Here is a 16,809-nt window from a genome sequence, read left to right as displayed (position 1 = left end):
CAAGCTCTCACTGTTTGCAGATGACATGATACTATACATAGAAAACCCTAAAGGTACTATCAGAAAATTATTAGAGCTTATTTAGCAAAGTTGCAAGATACAAAATCAATACACAGAAATCACTTGCATTCCTATATACTAATAATGAAAAATCAGAAAAATAAATTAAGGAATAAATCCTGAATTCACCATTGCAACAAAAAGAATAAAATATCTAGGAATAAACCTACCTAAGGAGATAAAAGACCTGTATACAGAAAATCATAAGACACTGATGAAAGATATCAAAGATGACATAACAGATGGAGAGATATTCCATGTTCCTGGGTAGGAAGAATCAATATTGTGAAAATGACTATACTACCAAATGCGATCTACAGATTCAATGAGATTCCTATCAAATTACCAATGGCATTTTTCACAGAACTAGAACAAAAAAAATCACAATTCATATGGAAACACAAAAGACCTAGAATACCCAAACCAGTCCTGAGAAAGAAAAATGGAGCTGAAGGAATCAAACTTCCTGACTTCAGATTATACTACAAAGCTACAGTCATCAAGACACTAAGCTACTGGCACAAAAACAGAAATATAGACCAATGGAACAAGATAGAAGGCCCAGAAATAAACTCATGCACCTATGGGTACCTTATTTTTGACAAAGGAGGCAAGAATATACAATGGGGCAAAGACAGCCTCTTCAATGGTGCTGGGAAAACTGAACAGCTACATGTAAAAGAATGAAATTAGAACACTTACTAACACCGTACACAAAAATAAACTCAAAATGGATTAAAGACCTAAATGTAAGATCAAAAACTATAAAACTCTTAGAGGAAAACATAGGCAGAACACTTGATGACATGAATCAAAGCAAGATCCTGTATGACCCACCTTCTAAAGTAATGGAAATAAAAACAAAAGTAAATAAGTGGGACCTAATTAAACTTAAAAGCTTTTGCAAAGGAAACTATAAACAAGGTGAAAAGACAACCCTCAGAATGGGAGAAAATAATAGCAAATGAAACAACTGACAAAGGATTAATTTCCAAAATATACAAGCAACTCATACAAAATTCGAGAAAAACAAACAACCCAATCAAAAAGTGGGCAGAAGATCTAAACAGACGTTTCTCCAAAGAAGACATACAGATGGCTAACAAACACATGAAAAGATGCTCAACATCGTTCATTATTAGAGAAATGCAAATCAAAACTACAATGAGATATCACCTCACACTGGTCAGAATGGCCATCATCAAAAAGTCTACAAAAAATAAATGCTGGAGAGGGTGTGGAAAAAAGGGAATGCTCTTACACTGTTGGTGGGAATGTAAATTCATACAGCCACTATGTATGATGGTACTTAGATTTCTTAAAAAAGCAGGAATAAAACCACCATATGACCCAGCACTATGTGACTCCTAGACATATACCCTGAAGAAACCAAAATTGAAAAAGACACTTGTACCCCAATGTTCACTACAGCACTATTTATAATAGCTAGAACATGGAAGCAACCTAGATGTTCATCAACAGATGAATGGATAAAGAAGTTGTGGTACTTCTGAGTAATATTACTCAGCCATAAAAAGGAACACATTTCAGTCAGTTCTAATGAGGCAGATGAACCTAGAGCCTATTATACAGAGTGAAGTAAGTCAGAAACAGAAAGATAAATATCATATACTAACGCATATATATGGAATCTAGAAAGATGGTATGGGAGAATTTATTTTCAGGGCAGCAGTGGAGAAACAGACATAGAGAACAGACTTATGGACACGGGGAGAGGGGAGGAGAGAGTGACATGTATGGAGAGGGTAAGATGGAAACTTAAATTACCAAATGTAAAATAGATAGCCAATGTGAATTTGCTGTATGTCTCTGGGAACTCAAACAGGGGCTCTGTATCAACCTAGAGGGGTGGGATGGGGAGAGAGATGGGAGGGAGGTTCAAGAGGGAGGGGACATATGCATACCTATGGCTGATTCATGTTGAGGTTTGACAGAAAACAACAAAATTCTGTAAAACAATTATCCTTCACTTAATAAATAAATTTTAAAAATCTCCTATTAAAAACTATTTATTTAAATTAGAGGATAACTACTTTACAATATTGTGATGCTTTTTGCCATACATCAATATGAATCAGCCATAGGCATACATGTGTCCGCTCCCTCTGAAGCCCCCTCCCATCTCCTTCTCCAGTCTATCTCTCCAGGTTGTCACAGAGCACCGGCTTTGGGTGCCCTGCATCATACATCAAACTCTCACTGGCTATCTATTCTAGATATGGTAATGTATATATTTCAATGCTATTCTCTCAAATCATCCCACCCTCTCCTTCTCTGACTGATCCCAAAAGTCTGTTCTTTGTGTCTGTGTCTCCTTTGCTGCCCTGCATGTAAGATTGTCAGTACCATCTTTCTAGATTCCACATATATGTGTTAATATACAGTACCTGTCTTTTTCTTTGCCTTACTCTCTACAATATTACACTGTATAATAGGCTATAATAGGTTCATCTACCTCATTAGAACTGACTCAAATGGCTTCCTTTTTATAGCTGAGTAATATTCCATTGTGTGTATGTAAGGAAACTATAAGCAAGGTGAAGAAACAACCTTCACAATGGGGGAAACTAATAGCAAATGAAACAACTGACAAAGAATTAATTTCCAAAATACATAAGCAGCTCAAGTAGTTCAATACCAGAAAAACAAACAACCCAATCAAAAAGTGGGCAGAAGATCTAAACAAACATTTCTCCAAAGAAGACATAGAGATGGCTAATAAACAAATGAAAAGATGCTCAATATAGCTCATTACTGCTGCTGCTAAGTTGCTTCAGTCGTGTCCAACTCTGTGCGACCCCATAGACGGAAGCCCACCAGGCTCTTTCAACCCTGGGATTCTCCAGGCAAGAACACTGGAGTGGATTGCCATTTCCTTCCCCAATGCAGGAAAGTGAAAAGTGAAAGTGAAGTCACTCAGTCGCCACCAGGCTCCTCCGTCCATGGGATTTTCCAGGCAAGAGTACTGGAATGAATTGCCATTGCCGTCTCCGAGCCCATTACTACAGAAATGCAAATCAAAATCACAATGAGGTATCATCATCTCACACCAGTCAGAATGGCCATCATCAAAAAGTATACAAACAATAAATGCTGGAAAGGGTGTGGAAAATAGGGAACCCTCTTACTTTGTTGGTGGGAATGCAAATGGATACAACCACTATGGAGAAGAGTATGGAGATTCCTTTAAAACTAGGAATAAAACTACCATATGACCCAGCAATCCCACTACTGGGCATATACCCCGAGGAAACCAGAATTGAAAAAGACACCTGTACCCCAATGTTCATTGCAGCAATATTTACAATAGCTAGGACACAGAAGCAACCTGGATGTCCACCAGCAGATGAATGGGTAACAAATGATTTTAAAAAGTAAAAAAGAGGGCTCCCCTGGTGACTCAGTGGTAAAGACTCCACCTGCCAATGCAGGAGACAAGGGTCCGATCCCTAGTACGGGAAGATCCCACATGCCATGAAGCAACTAAGCCCATGTGCCACAACTGTTGAGTCTCTGCTCTGGAGCCAGTTAGCCGAAACTAGGCCGGCATGCCCTAGAGCCCGTGGTCTGCAACAACAGAAGCCACTGCAACGAGAAGCTGCAGTACAACTACAGAGTAGCCCCGCTCACAGCAACTAGAGAAAAGCCTGCATGCAGCAATGAAGACCCAGCCCAGCCCAGCCAAAAATAAATAAAACTATTATATTTTTTAAAAGGAAAAAGAAAAGCAGAAAGGATGATCTTTTAAAAACAAAACACGGAGGCTTTTTTTTTTTCTGCAATGTTCTGCCATTTTACTTGAGACATTAAACAAAAAATGTCTTATTTAGAGTTGTTGTGTTGGTTTTTCGGTTTGGACATTCTTAAGACCCAATCCAAGGGTAGTGCTGGGATGTGGTTTGTGTCTGAGTGGCAATGCTGGTCAGGGTCTTTCAGATCACATGCTGGTACCCGTCTGCCTTCCCTTGGTTTGGCATGACAAAGGGGCTGGCCCAGCCTAGAGAGAAGCGGTGGCCAAAAACGGCTTTCAGGTTCACCCATATTGTTTTCTTGGCCCATCTTCTGTCTTCCTTTTTCAGTTGTTCTATTCCCGTCTCATCTGTGCAGATGGAGAGCATCTGGATCCGGAACATGGCCGATGTGAAAATGAGGAAGAGCAGCGCCTCCAAGCCGAGGAAGATGAGGAGGGTCATCGTGGTGGGCGAGAAGGAGCTGCAGTCTTCTTCAAAGCAATGCAGGAAGTGGAATCCCACCAAGATGAGGGCGTGCAAAGAAATGAGAGCTACGTACATTGTAAACAGGACGAAGTATTTCTGGTTCTTCTCGCCGACACAGTTGTTGATCCAGGGACAATGGTGGTCCATCTTCCGAATGCACCGCTTACAAATCCTGCAGTGGTGGGCTCGGTCGGGCTTGATGCTGCAGCATTTGGGACAGCTGTACAGCACCTGCCCAGACGTCAGCTGTAAACTCTCGATGAATTCTTTAGTGGCATTTCCCTTGGGCACAGCCCCAGGGTCGGTCAACATGGCCCGGCAGTGGGAAGCCAGGGCCAAGAAGACCAGCACGCTGAACACGATTCCGTTGATGGCGCTGTACATGTAGTCCCCAGATGGAATCAGCATGACGAAGAGGACCACGAACTCCGCATATAAGACCAGAAACCAGGTGACAATGGCAAAGACAATGCCACAGCCATCGCGGATGAACCACATGGCGCCCGTCGGATAGGGGTGAGAAGGTGGGACGCACTTTTCTGACTGGAAGCACTCTGGTTTCCGCTCAAAGTCTCAGAAGCGGAGGGCGGGGATAAACATCCTAAGCTATTCTGTCCATACTGGCCTTGTGAAGCCCCAGTCAGTTCCTCAGTCCCAGACTCCTGGTGGGGCTCCCGTTGCCGCCACCGTCGTCGCTCCTCAGGCAGCCTCCACCGGTGACCCGACCTCAGGCTGCGGCGATGGCTCCCCGGCAGGAGGCGCCGCAGCTTCCGGGATTCGGCCGGACGCGAGGCGGCGCGCCCATCAAGCGCCCCTCAGTGGGGTGGCGGCGGCTGCAGGAGCCGGCGCCGCCCACCATTCTTACTGACCTAAACCTTTGGAAGTCAGTTATGTTCACCAGTTACCATCGATGTCACTAACATTTGGATTCCTCCCTCTACACTGTACAGTTGTACAATTAACATAGGCTACTGTTGGGCTTCCCTGGTGGCTCAGACGGTAAAGTGTCTGCCTGCAGTGCGGGAGACCCGAGTTCGATCCCTGGGTTGGGAAGATCCCCTGGCGAAGGAAATAGCAACCCACTCCAGTACTCTTGCCTGGAAAATTCCATGGGCTGAGGAGCCTGGTGGGTTACAGTCCATGGGGTCGCAAAGAGTCAGACATGACTGAGCGACTTCACTTCACTGTTGAGTCCAGGCTTTCCCTGGTGTGGTGGCTCAGATGGTAAAGAAGCTGCCCGCAATGCAGGAGACCCAGGTTCAATCCCTGGGTCAGGAAGATTCTCTGGAGAAGGGAATGGCGACCCACTCCAGTATTCTTGCCTGGAGAATTCCATAGGCAGAGAAGCCTGGTGGGCCCCAGTCCACAGGGTCAAAAAGAGTCAGACACGACTGAGCGACTAACACATTTGAGTCCAGGTTTCAGTCAGTAGGACTAATCTTAGAAATACTGCTAGCTGCTTTAGCTAACACAGTACATACATCCAGGAATGCTAAGTGCACCCATACTGAAAAGTCTGGCCCTACCAAAACCAAAGATATCACAAGAAAATTACAGACCAATATCCCTATAAATACAGATGCAAAAATCCTCAACAAAATACTAGCAAACAGAATCCAACAGCATATTGAAAGGATTATACAGAATGATCTAGTGGGATTTGTTCCAGGAATGCAAGAGTGGTTCAACATCAGAAAATCAATCAGGGTTATAGATACATCACATTAATACAACAAGGAAAAAATAACCTACATGATCATCTCAACTGATACAGAAAGGGCATTTCAGATGCAGAAAAGGCCTAGATCTAATAAATTCAGCAAAGCTTTAAGGAACAAGATCAACACATAAAAATCAGTTGTGTTTTGAAATTAAGAGCAATTTCATTTACAATACCATCTAAAAGATATCTGTAGGGGACTTTCTTGGTGGTCCAGTGGCTAAGACTGCACTCTCAATGCTGGAGGCCTGGGTTCGATGTCTGGTCAGGGAACTAGATCCCACATGCCACAACTAGAGATGCCACATGCCACAATGAAGGTTGATTTTTTTTTTTTTTTTGCTGGGTAGAATGCGGGATCTTAGTTCCCTGACCAGGAATTGAACTCAAACCCCCTGCATTAGAAGCTTGGAGTCTTAACCACTTGACTGTCAGGGAAGTCCCCAGATCGGAAGATTTTATATTAACATGTTACTAATACACAAAGCAACCTACAGATTCAACAAAATCCCTATCAAAATTCCAACAGCCTTTTTGCAGAAATGTGGAGATGCCAATCCTCAAATTCATATGGAATTTCAAGGGGCCTTGAATAGTCAAAACAATCTTGAAAAAGACAAATCAAATGGCCAAGTGGTTTTTGACGAGAGTGCCAAGTCCATTCAGTGGAGTAAGGATAGTCTCTTCAACAAAGGGTGCTGATGCAACTGGATTTTTATATGCAAAAGAACGATGTTGGGCCCCTACCTCATACCTATACTATTAATTCAAAATGGATCAACAACCTAAATACAAGAGCTAAAACCACAAAACTCTTAGAAGAAAACACAGGGGTAAATCTTCATGACCTTGGATTTGGCAACAGGTTCTTTTTTAAAATTTATTTTTAGTTGGAGGCTAATTGCTTTACAATGTTGTGTCGGTTTCTGCTGTACAACGTGAATCAGTCGTAAGTATACATATATCCCCTCCCTCTTGAACCTCCCCCTCCCCCCAGTCCCACCTCTCTAGGTCATCACAGAGCATGAGCCCTGAAAATATTATTCTAAGGGAAATAATCCAAACATAAAAGGACAAATATTGTTAAGATTCCACTTATATGAAATATCTAGAACTGGCAAATGTATAGGGACAGAAAGTAGGTTAAAGGTTACCAGGAACTAGGGGCAGAGTGGAATGGGCGTTATTGCTTAATGGGTGCAGAACTTCTGTTTGGGATGGTTAAAAAAAAAAAGTTTGGGAATTCAATAATGGTGATGGTCACACAACATTTTGAATGTAATTAACACCACCTAACTGTATACTAGAAAGTGGTTAAAATGGCAAATTAAAAAAAGTTTTTATTTTAATTGGAGGCTAATTACTTTACAATATTGTGGTGGTTTTTGCCATACATTCACATGAATCAGCCATGGGTGTACAGGTGTTCCCCATCCAGACCCTCCCTCCCACCTCCCTCCCCATCCCATCTCTCAGGGTCATCCCAGTGCACCAGCCCTGAGCACCCTGCCTCATGCATCAAACCTGGACTGGCGATCTGTTTCACATATGATAATACACATGTTTCAATGCTATTCTCTCAAATCATCTCACCCTCGCCTTCTCCCACAGAGTCCAAAAGTCTGTTCTTTACATCTGTGTCTCTTTTGCTGTCTCGCATATAGGATCATCATTACCATCTTTCTAAATTCCATATATATGCATTAATATACTATATTGGTCTTTTTCTTTCTGTCTTACTTCACTCTGTATAATAGGCTCCAGTTTCATCCACCTCATTAGAACTGATTCAAATGCATTTTTTTTAATAGCTGAGTAATATTCCATTGTGTATATGTACCACAGCTTTCTTATCCATTCGTCTGCCAATGGACATCTAGGTTGCTTCCATGTCCTGGCTATTGTAAACAGTGCTGCGATGAACATTGGGGTACACATGTCTCTTTCAATTCTGGTTTCCTCGGTGTGTCTGCCTAGCAGTGGGATTACTGGGTCGTATGGCAGTTCTATTTCCAGTTTTTTAAGGAATCTCCACACTGTTCTCCAGAGAAGGCAATGGCACCCCATTCCAGTACTCTTGCCTGGAAAATCCCATGGATGGAGGAGCCTGGTAGGCTGCAGTCCATGGGGTCACGAAGAGTTGGACACAACTAAGCAACTTCCCTTTCACTTTTCACTTCCATGCATTGGAGAAGGAAATGGCAACCCACTCCAGTGTTCTTGCCTGGAGAATCCCAGGGACGTGGGAGCCTGGTGGGCTGCCGTCTATGGGGTCGCACAGAGTCGGACACGACTGAAGTGATTTGGCGGCAGCAGCAGCAGCACACTGTTTTCCATAGTGGCTGTACTAGTTTGCATTCCCACCAACAGTGTAAGAGGGTTCCCTTTTCTCCACACCCTCTCCAGCATTTATTGTTTGTAGACTTGTTGACAGCAGCCATTCCGACTGGCGTGAGATGATACCTCATTGTGGTTTTGATTTGCATTTCTCTGATAATGAGTGATGTTGAGCATCTTTTCATGTGTTTGTTAGCCATTTGTATATTTCTTTGGAGAAAGGTCTGTTTAGTTCTTTGGCCCATAAAATGGCAAATTTTATGTTATATGTATTTTACCACAACTAAAAATGTTTGGCCCAATCTAAAATTGTATTTATTTCCCTATGATCTATCATGCATAGAATCAATTCTCACATATATTACTGGGGTTTCTGCAAACATAAATTAGGCTTTCTTCTCACAGGTCTGACATACAGGAGTCTGAATCCAGTAATGGGGCTGGAGGCGCCAAAAGGTGATATGAATGGATCTTGAGAAAGATGAGCCAAATCGTTGGGGGATCCCCAAGTCACTCAGGTCCAGTCCCATTAGACTGTGGAGGAAGGGCTGCTTCTGCCACCAAGGGAGACTCAGTGCAAGCTGGTGTTTAGGTATCGCTCAGGTTAATACAAATCAACTTTGATGCACCAATTTCAATTCCCAAGGTCCCATTCTTCTGGCAACCAGAAGTCTTTAGGTTTCACATAAGAGACCTGGAGATCTGGTGAATTCAGCCTGCGGTGTAATTCAACAACCTGCGGTATTTGGCTTTATGACTGATTTCAGGCTACATCAGTCTGGTGACTAGAAGAGATACAGAGGTTTCTTGTTTGTTTTCTAATATAGGCTCTATTTTTCAGAGAAACTTTTAGGTTCAGGCCCTGTTGTCTGTCCCATGTCAGTACCACCCGTACTGTCACTTTTCAATTTTTGCCAATCTGAGAAGCATAGTATCTCATATGGTTTAAATTGGCATTTCCCTGAAAACTAATGAAATTGAGCACCTTTTCGTGGCCACTTACTGGCTATTGGATATTCTCCTGTGAAGTGTTCATTCAAATCTTTCAAATATTTTTTAATTAAAAAAATTTATTGGCCATGGCTTGTGGGATGTTAAGTTTCCCAACCAGGGATCGGATCTGGGCCCTTGGCAGTGAAAGTATGGAGTCCTGTCAACTGGACTGCCAGGGAATTCCCTGTCGAATATTTTTCTATTGATTATAGATCTTTTGTTGAACTGTAAGATTTCATTTTGTAATCTGGATATGAAATCTTTGATGGTTTTAAATGATGAAAATATATCTTTTCCCATTCTGTAATTTACCTTTGCACAGTTTATGGTATTTCTAGGTGAAAATAAGTGAAAGTCGTTCAATTGTATCCGACTCTTTGCAACCCCATGGGCTATACAGTCCATGGACTTCTCCAGGTCAGAATATTGGAGTGGGTAGCCTTTCCCTTCTCCAGGGGATCTTCCCAACCCAGGCATCGAACCCAGGTCTCCAGCATTGCAGGCAGATTCTTTACCAGCTGAGCCACAAGGGAAGCCTAGGTGAAAATAAGTTATTATTTTTAATGTAGTCCATTTTATCAATCCCTTCATCATTAGTAATTTTGGTGTCTTGTTTTAAGAAATGTTTTACTATCCCAAAGTCAAAAATATATTCTCCTATGTTATCTTCTTTGCTTTTCACATTTAGGTTTATAACTATCTGTGAATTATTGATGTTTTAGATATGTGAGGTAAACATTCCAATTTAGGTGTTTTTGTTTGTTTGCTTGTTTTCCTATTTGGACACCCAATTGGTTCAACATAAAATTGCCCTGGTACTTCTGTTCTCCAGTGCTACATTTTGTTAAATCACATACATGGGTCTTTTTCTGAGCGGTTTGTTCCACTAGGCTAGTGGAACTATGGGGCTTCCCCAGTGGTCAGTGGTAAAGAATCCACCTGCCAATGCGGGAGATGCAGGAAATGCAGTTTCGATCCCTGGATCAAGAAAATCTCCTGGAGGAGGAAATGGCAGCCCACTTCAGTATTCTTGTCTGGGAAATAGCATGGACAGAGGAGTTTGCTGGGTTACCATCCATGGGGTCACAAGAGTTGGACATGACTGAAGCTACTTAGCATACATGCACGGCAATACTATGGTCGGAATTACTGTAACTTTATTTTAAAAATCTGGTCATCTGATAGAATAAAACTTCTCTATTGTTCTTCAGGAGTAATGTATATTTTTGGCCTTTTTCATTTCTATATACATTTTGGAAGTAGTCAAATTCCACAAAACAATGACTACCCATTAAGGCTTTATTTGGATTTATATTGCATCTGTAAATCAATTTGAAGAGAACCAACATCCTTGTAATATTGAGTCCATCAGCCTGTGAATACGGTATATCACTTCATTTGTTTACATCTTCTTTAATCTCTCTTTAAAAAGTTACAGTTTTCTCCACAAAGCACTTGCTGCTGCTGCTGCTGCTAAGTTGCTTCAGTCGTGTCCGACTCTGTGCAACCCCAGAGATGGCAGCCCACCAGGCTCTGCCGTCCCCGGGATTCTCCAGGCAGTAACACTGGAGTGGGTTGCAACCCACAAAGCATTTACATGTCCTTTTAAGACATATTTCTAAATATTTGATTTTTAAATGGCATTTAAGTGTTAATTAAAACATTTTATTTTCTAACTGCATCTGCTTATATGCAGAAGTACAATTGATGTTTGTAAAGTGATTTGATATTCAGTAAACTTTAATCCTGGGATATTTACCTCCATTCTTTAAGTATTTTCTCCTCTCATTTTTTTATTTTTACTCTTTTTCTGAGACCACTATCAAGGCTTTTCTATTTTCCATTTCTCTTAGTTTTTTAACTTAATATTTTCTACATTTTTATTCTTCTGCTTTCTGAAAGAATTCTTCAATGTAATCTCCCAATTCCCTTATTCATTCTTCATCTGTATTCAACCTATTTTACTCCTCTATTGTGTTCTCTATTTCAACTTTATATATTCTTCATAGCTTAATATTTCCACTTTTCTGTAGCCTGAGGGAAAAGGTAAGGGAAGATCCCAGAGAAGGTGGTGATTAGCTGTCTGGAGTGATGAGTTAGGAGGTGCCTGATTATAAAGAGAGAGAGGAGAATCAACCTGAGGGTGCAGCAGTAGCTAAGCCTAGAGACCAGACAGCAGGGCCCTGCTGTCCTGCTGGGAATGGCTGGAACAATGAGTTTGGAGTAGGGTGGGAGGGAGATGACGTGGGAAACTGCAGGGCTTTAACTTCACAGGGCCTTGGTCACTGAGAGCCTTCACTTGTGAGCCCTGCAGCCTATGGCGACTTCCAGAAAGATGGCAGCTTCAAGACAGGGTTGGAGGACACCCAAACTTTTGAGGTGAAGAGAGTCCTCTCCACTTCATGCTCTGGTTCCAGCACCTGCCAGCTCTGGTTCCCTTGACCAGAGAATGGACCCGGAAAAGGCACCCTAGAGAACCTATGATTATATCTGGATTTTGTGGGATGTTGGGGTTGAAGGTAGAGAGAGGGAAGTGGTCCAAATAAGGATAGGAGTAGAGGGAGGCAGCCACAATAAAGGCGGGAGTCTGTGGGTGAGAAAAAGATGGTGGGGGAGGTGCCAAGAGTCTACTTTGGAACAGGGCATAATCTGGAAGGATTTACGAGCTAAGGCTAGTGAGGGAGGGGCCTGGGCTTGGAGGTGCCCAAAGGCCATGGCCATCATTTCTCCAAAGTCACTGAAGGTCATACATATCTCTCTCCCTGGCCTGGCTGCCCCAGTGCCTCCTTCCTAGTGGTTCCTGGCACTCAGGTCTCAGGCTCTTCTAAAGTTCTTCCATGCTTCTTTGAGGAGAGGGTACCCCATGTTTTATCCTCATGATCTGCTCCAGATAGGTAGTGCAGGGCCTTGACAAGAGTGAAACCTCCTGGATGATAGCTTCTATGGTGCCTCCTTCCCCTGAGAGGGCCCCACATAGAATCCTTTCAGGAGATTTTGGACAGTGGAGTGTCCCTGGAGTTTTCTGATAAAAGGTTATATAGCTTTGGGGAGGGAAAGATAGCTTGTGGACATATAACAGGGATGAGTGTAAGTGTGTGGAAAGCACAGGAGTTGCATCCTAAGGGTCAGTAGGGAGACATGAATGTGACTCCACCACCATGGCCTTGATCCACAGGGAGATTTTGAAAAGAAGAGGGTGCTGAGGACCAGAGTTAGGGAAGTCTGTTCAGACAGGTCAAGAAATCAGAGAGAGAGGCATCTGTGAGTGCCCCATGGTACAGAGTATAGAATCCCTGGTTGACATCCAGGTTTCCTGCAGGATTGGGATCACTTGTATAGACCACACAGAAGGGAAACCTTTGGAGAGGACTTCAGATGCAAACAGGTCTACAAAGAATATGAAAAGGAAAGCAAGCCATAAGGCTAACAGGCTCATGAACAAATGCTCAAACTAAGCAGCCATCAGATAAATAGAAATTAAAACAAAACTAAAGGGGCTTCCCTGGAGGTCCAGTGGAGCTCTGTGCTTCCACTGCAGGGGGCTCAGGTTCGATCCCTGGTTGGGGAACTAAGATCCTACATGCTGCATGGCCCAAAACAACAACAAAGACTAACAAAGATATATTGTTACACCTATTAGACTGATGAAAAAAATTTTAAAGCTGAATAAGACCAAGTGTTGGTGTGTGTGTGTGAAGCTATAAGTTCAGTTCAGTTCAGTCGCTCAGTCGTGTCTGACTCTTTGCAACCCCATGAACTGCAGCACGCCAGGCCTCCCTGTTCATCACCAAACCAAACCCATGTCCATTGAGTTGGTGATGCCATCCAACCATCTTATCCTCTGTCGTCCCCTTCTCCTCCTGCCCTCAATCTTTCCCAGCATCAGGGTCTTTTGAAATGAGTCAGCTCTTTGCATCAGGTGGCCAAAGTATTTCAGCTTCAACATCAAACCTTCCAATGAACACCCAGGACTGATCTCCTTTAGGATGGACTGGTTGGATCTCCTTGCAGTCCAAGGGACTCTCAAGAGTCTTCTCCAACACCACAGTTCAAAAGCATCAATTCTTCAGCGCTCAGCTTTCTTTATAGTCCAACTCTCCCATCCATACATGACCACTAGAAAAACCATAGCCTTGACCAGACGGACCTTTGTTGACAAAGTAATGTCTCTGCTTTTTAATATGCTGTTTTAGGTTGGTCATAACTTTCCTTCCAAGCAGTAAGCGTCTTTTAATTTCATGGCTGAAATCACCATCTGCAGTGATTTTGGAACCCAGAAAAACAAAGTCAGCCACCGTTTCTCCATCTATTTGCCATGAAGTGATGGCACCGGATGCCATGATCTTAGTTTTCTGAATGTTGAGCTTTAAGCCAACTTTTTCACTCTCCTCTTTCACTTTCATCAAGAGGCTCTTTAATTCTTCTTCACTTTCTGCCATAAGGGTGGTGTCATCTGCATATCTGAGCTTATTGATATTTCTCCTGGCAATCTTGATGCCAGCTTGTGCTTCCTCCAGCTCAGCGTTTCTCATGATGTACTCTGCATAGAAGTTAAATAAGCAGGGTGACAATATCCAGTCTTGACATACTCCTTTTCCTATTTGGAACCAGTCTGTTGTTCCATGTCCAGTTCTAACTGTTGCTTCCTGACCTGCATATAGGTTTCTCAAGAGGCAGGTCAGGTGGTCTGGTATTCCCATCTCTTTGAGAATTTTCCACAGTTTATTGTGATCCACACAGTCAAAGGCTTTGGCATAGTCAATAAAGCAGAAATAGATGTTTTTCTGGAACTCTCTTGCTTTTTCGATGATCCTTGTAAATGGCTGATAGGAGTGAAGATGGAGCAGCCCTTTTGGAGGACTCCAGTCAAGAACAAACACTATGCAATCCCATGCCTTGACATACATCTCAAAGAAATTCTCTCAAATGTGCATGAGGAAACATATTGAAGGGTGCTCATCACCTCAAAATCTGTGATGGCAAAGAATCAGAAGCAATCTGGGTGTCCACTCTTGCTGAGTAGATAGGAAAAATAAGGATTTTGTACACCACAGTGCTGTAAAGCAGCTGAGGTTGCTTTATGTCTTACATGTAAGAATATGTCTTACAATACATTGCTGCCATTACTTATTATAGACCAGAGTGGAACAAACCCAAATGTCTACAACAGATGAATGGATAAATAAAATGTGGTATATCCATACAATGGAATATTGTTTGCAATAGAAATAGGTGATGTACAGACCCATGCTAAAACACGGACAAACCTTGAAAACATTATGCTAAATGAGAGGAACCAGAAACAAAAGATACATGTTGTACGATTCCATTTATGTGAAATGTCCAGACTAGGAAGTCTATAGAAACAGAAAGTAGATTAGCCGTTGCCTACATGCTAAGTTGCTTCAATCGTGTCTGACTTTTTATGACCCTATGAATTGTAGCCCTCCAGGCTCCTCTGTCCATGGGATTCTCCAGGCAAGAATACTGAAGTGGGTTGCCATTTCCTCCTCCAGGGGATCTTCCCGACCCAGGGATCGAACCCACCTCTCTTATGTCTCCTGAATTGGCAGGTGGATTCTTTACCACTAGGGCCACTGGGAAAGCCCTAGCTATTGCCTAGGGAGGTGGCAGATGGAGGTTGAAGGGAAATGGGAAATGACAGCTAACAGGTACAGATTTTCCTTTTGCGGGTGATGAAAATATCAAAAGCTTAAATGGTGATGATGGTCTAACAACTCTGAATATGCTAAAAGACACTGAATTGTACAGTTAAATGGGTGAGTTGTGTGATATGTGAATTGTATTTCAGTAATGGTGTTATACTTAGTATGTATATTTTAGACAATTATATCTCAATAAAGCTGATATATAGATATATTGCTGATATATAAAGCATCTATCTATTTATTTGGACTTCCCCGGTGGCTCAGTGGTAAAGAATCGGCCTGCAGTGCAGGAGACGTGGGTTCAATCTTGGGTCGGGAAGATCCCCTGGAGAAGGAAATGGCAACCCACTCTAGTAACCTGCCAGGAAAATCCCATGGACAGAGGAACCTGGGGGCTACAGTCCATAGGGTCGCAAAGAACTGGACATGACTGAGCAACTGAACATGCACACATCTATATATTTATCTATCTATAATCTATCTAAACATATTAGAGACATGGATGATTTCAGGGCTGGGACCAGAGAGTTAAGATGGGCTTAAAATGAAAGGAACATGTCAAAAGCACACAAAAGCCAACTTAAAGGATCTCCCAATGTCCAAATCTGGGACAATTTGATCAACAAAATAAATAAAGAGTGTAATGAATCATAATCCACAAAATAAAATAAGAACTCATGAGTCCCTACAGATGTAAACAAATGAATGAATGAATGAACTAGCCTCTGTCCATGGGTTTCTCTAGGCAAGAATACTAGAGTGGGTTGCCATTTCCTCCTCCAGGGGATCTTCCCCACACAGGGATCAAGCCTGAGTCTCCTGTCTCCCTGCATTGCAGGTGAATTCTTTACCACTAGAGCCACCTGGGAAGCCCAATAAATAGGGGAGAAAGCAAAATCTTTAATACAAGAGAAGTCTAATAACGTTTAAAAAGTGTGGAAGGAACAGTTGAAATAGAAAAAATCACTATCTGGAAACACTACAGTAACAACTGTTTCAGGCATGAATAATTAGTGGATGCTAAAATTAGTGAGTGAAACCTTGGTGAAACACAGAATATTTGTGAAGATATTTTGAGTGTCTCGTCACAAGTTAGTTATTAATTACAAAGGTGAAAATAGCAATCTTACAGTGGAAGACACCACCTTAATCAAGTGATAAAAGTTAATATCACCAATAATATGATATACGAACATCCCATACCCCCTGTCATGATGGACTGGGAAGGCTGCATCACTTCTGAGGTCCTTACCAAAAATGCATACATTTAATCTAATCTAATCTAATCCTAAATCTAATCATGCAAGAACATCAGGAAAACCCAACTGAGGGACATTCTATAAACTGACCAGTACTCTTCAAAAGTGTCAATGTCATGAAAGATTGGGACAGATCGAGGAACTATGGTAATTTAGAGGAGACCAGAGAGACATAATAATGATAACTAATTGTATTGAGGGATCCGAGAACAGAAAAAGGATATTAGGTGAAAAACTGGTAAAATCTGAATAAAGTTCAAGGTGAAATTTGAATAGATTAATAGTATTGTATCAGTGTTGATTTCCAGGTTTTGATAGTTGTACTGTGATCATGTAAAATGATAACATTGGGGAAGGTGGGTGAAGAGTATATGAGAATTATTTGTATTGGGTCTGTAACATTTATAAGTCTGAAATTATAAAACAAAAAGTTTAAAAAATTAAAAGCACATATTGCTGTGTGAACAGGAAACAGAATGAAATATACAACATAACACCCTTAGATATATTACAAACACATGCACACACAACAA

General features: G+C 41.9%; 1 protein-coding gene across 1 annotated transcript in view; it reads right to left on the bottom strand.

Moving 5' to 3' along the window:
• Positions 1–1,887: 1,887 nt before the first annotated feature.
• LOC133243374 (palmitoyltransferase ZDHHC3-like) overlaps positions 1,888–16,809 on the bottom strand; it is a 60,973-nt gene continuing 46,051 nt past the window's right edge. The window contains exon 3 of the mRNA XM_061410203.1: positions 1,888–16,809. This exon is cut by the window's right edge and continues 14,957 nt beyond it. Within this exon, the coding sequence (XP_061266187.1) occupies positions 4,014–4,796 (783 nt within the window). The 5' untranslated portion in view covers positions 4,797–16,809 and the 3' untranslated portion in view covers positions 1,888–4,013.

This window comes from Bos javanicus, chromosome X (genome assembly GCF_032452875.1).
Source record: "Bos javanicus breed banteng chromosome X, ARS-OSU_banteng_1.0, whole genome shotgun sequence".
Classification (NCBI taxonomy): Eukaryota; Metazoa; Chordata; class Mammalia; order Artiodactyla; family Bovidae; genus Bos; species Bos javanicus.
This window is presented reverse-complemented; position numbering and strand designations above follow the sequence as displayed.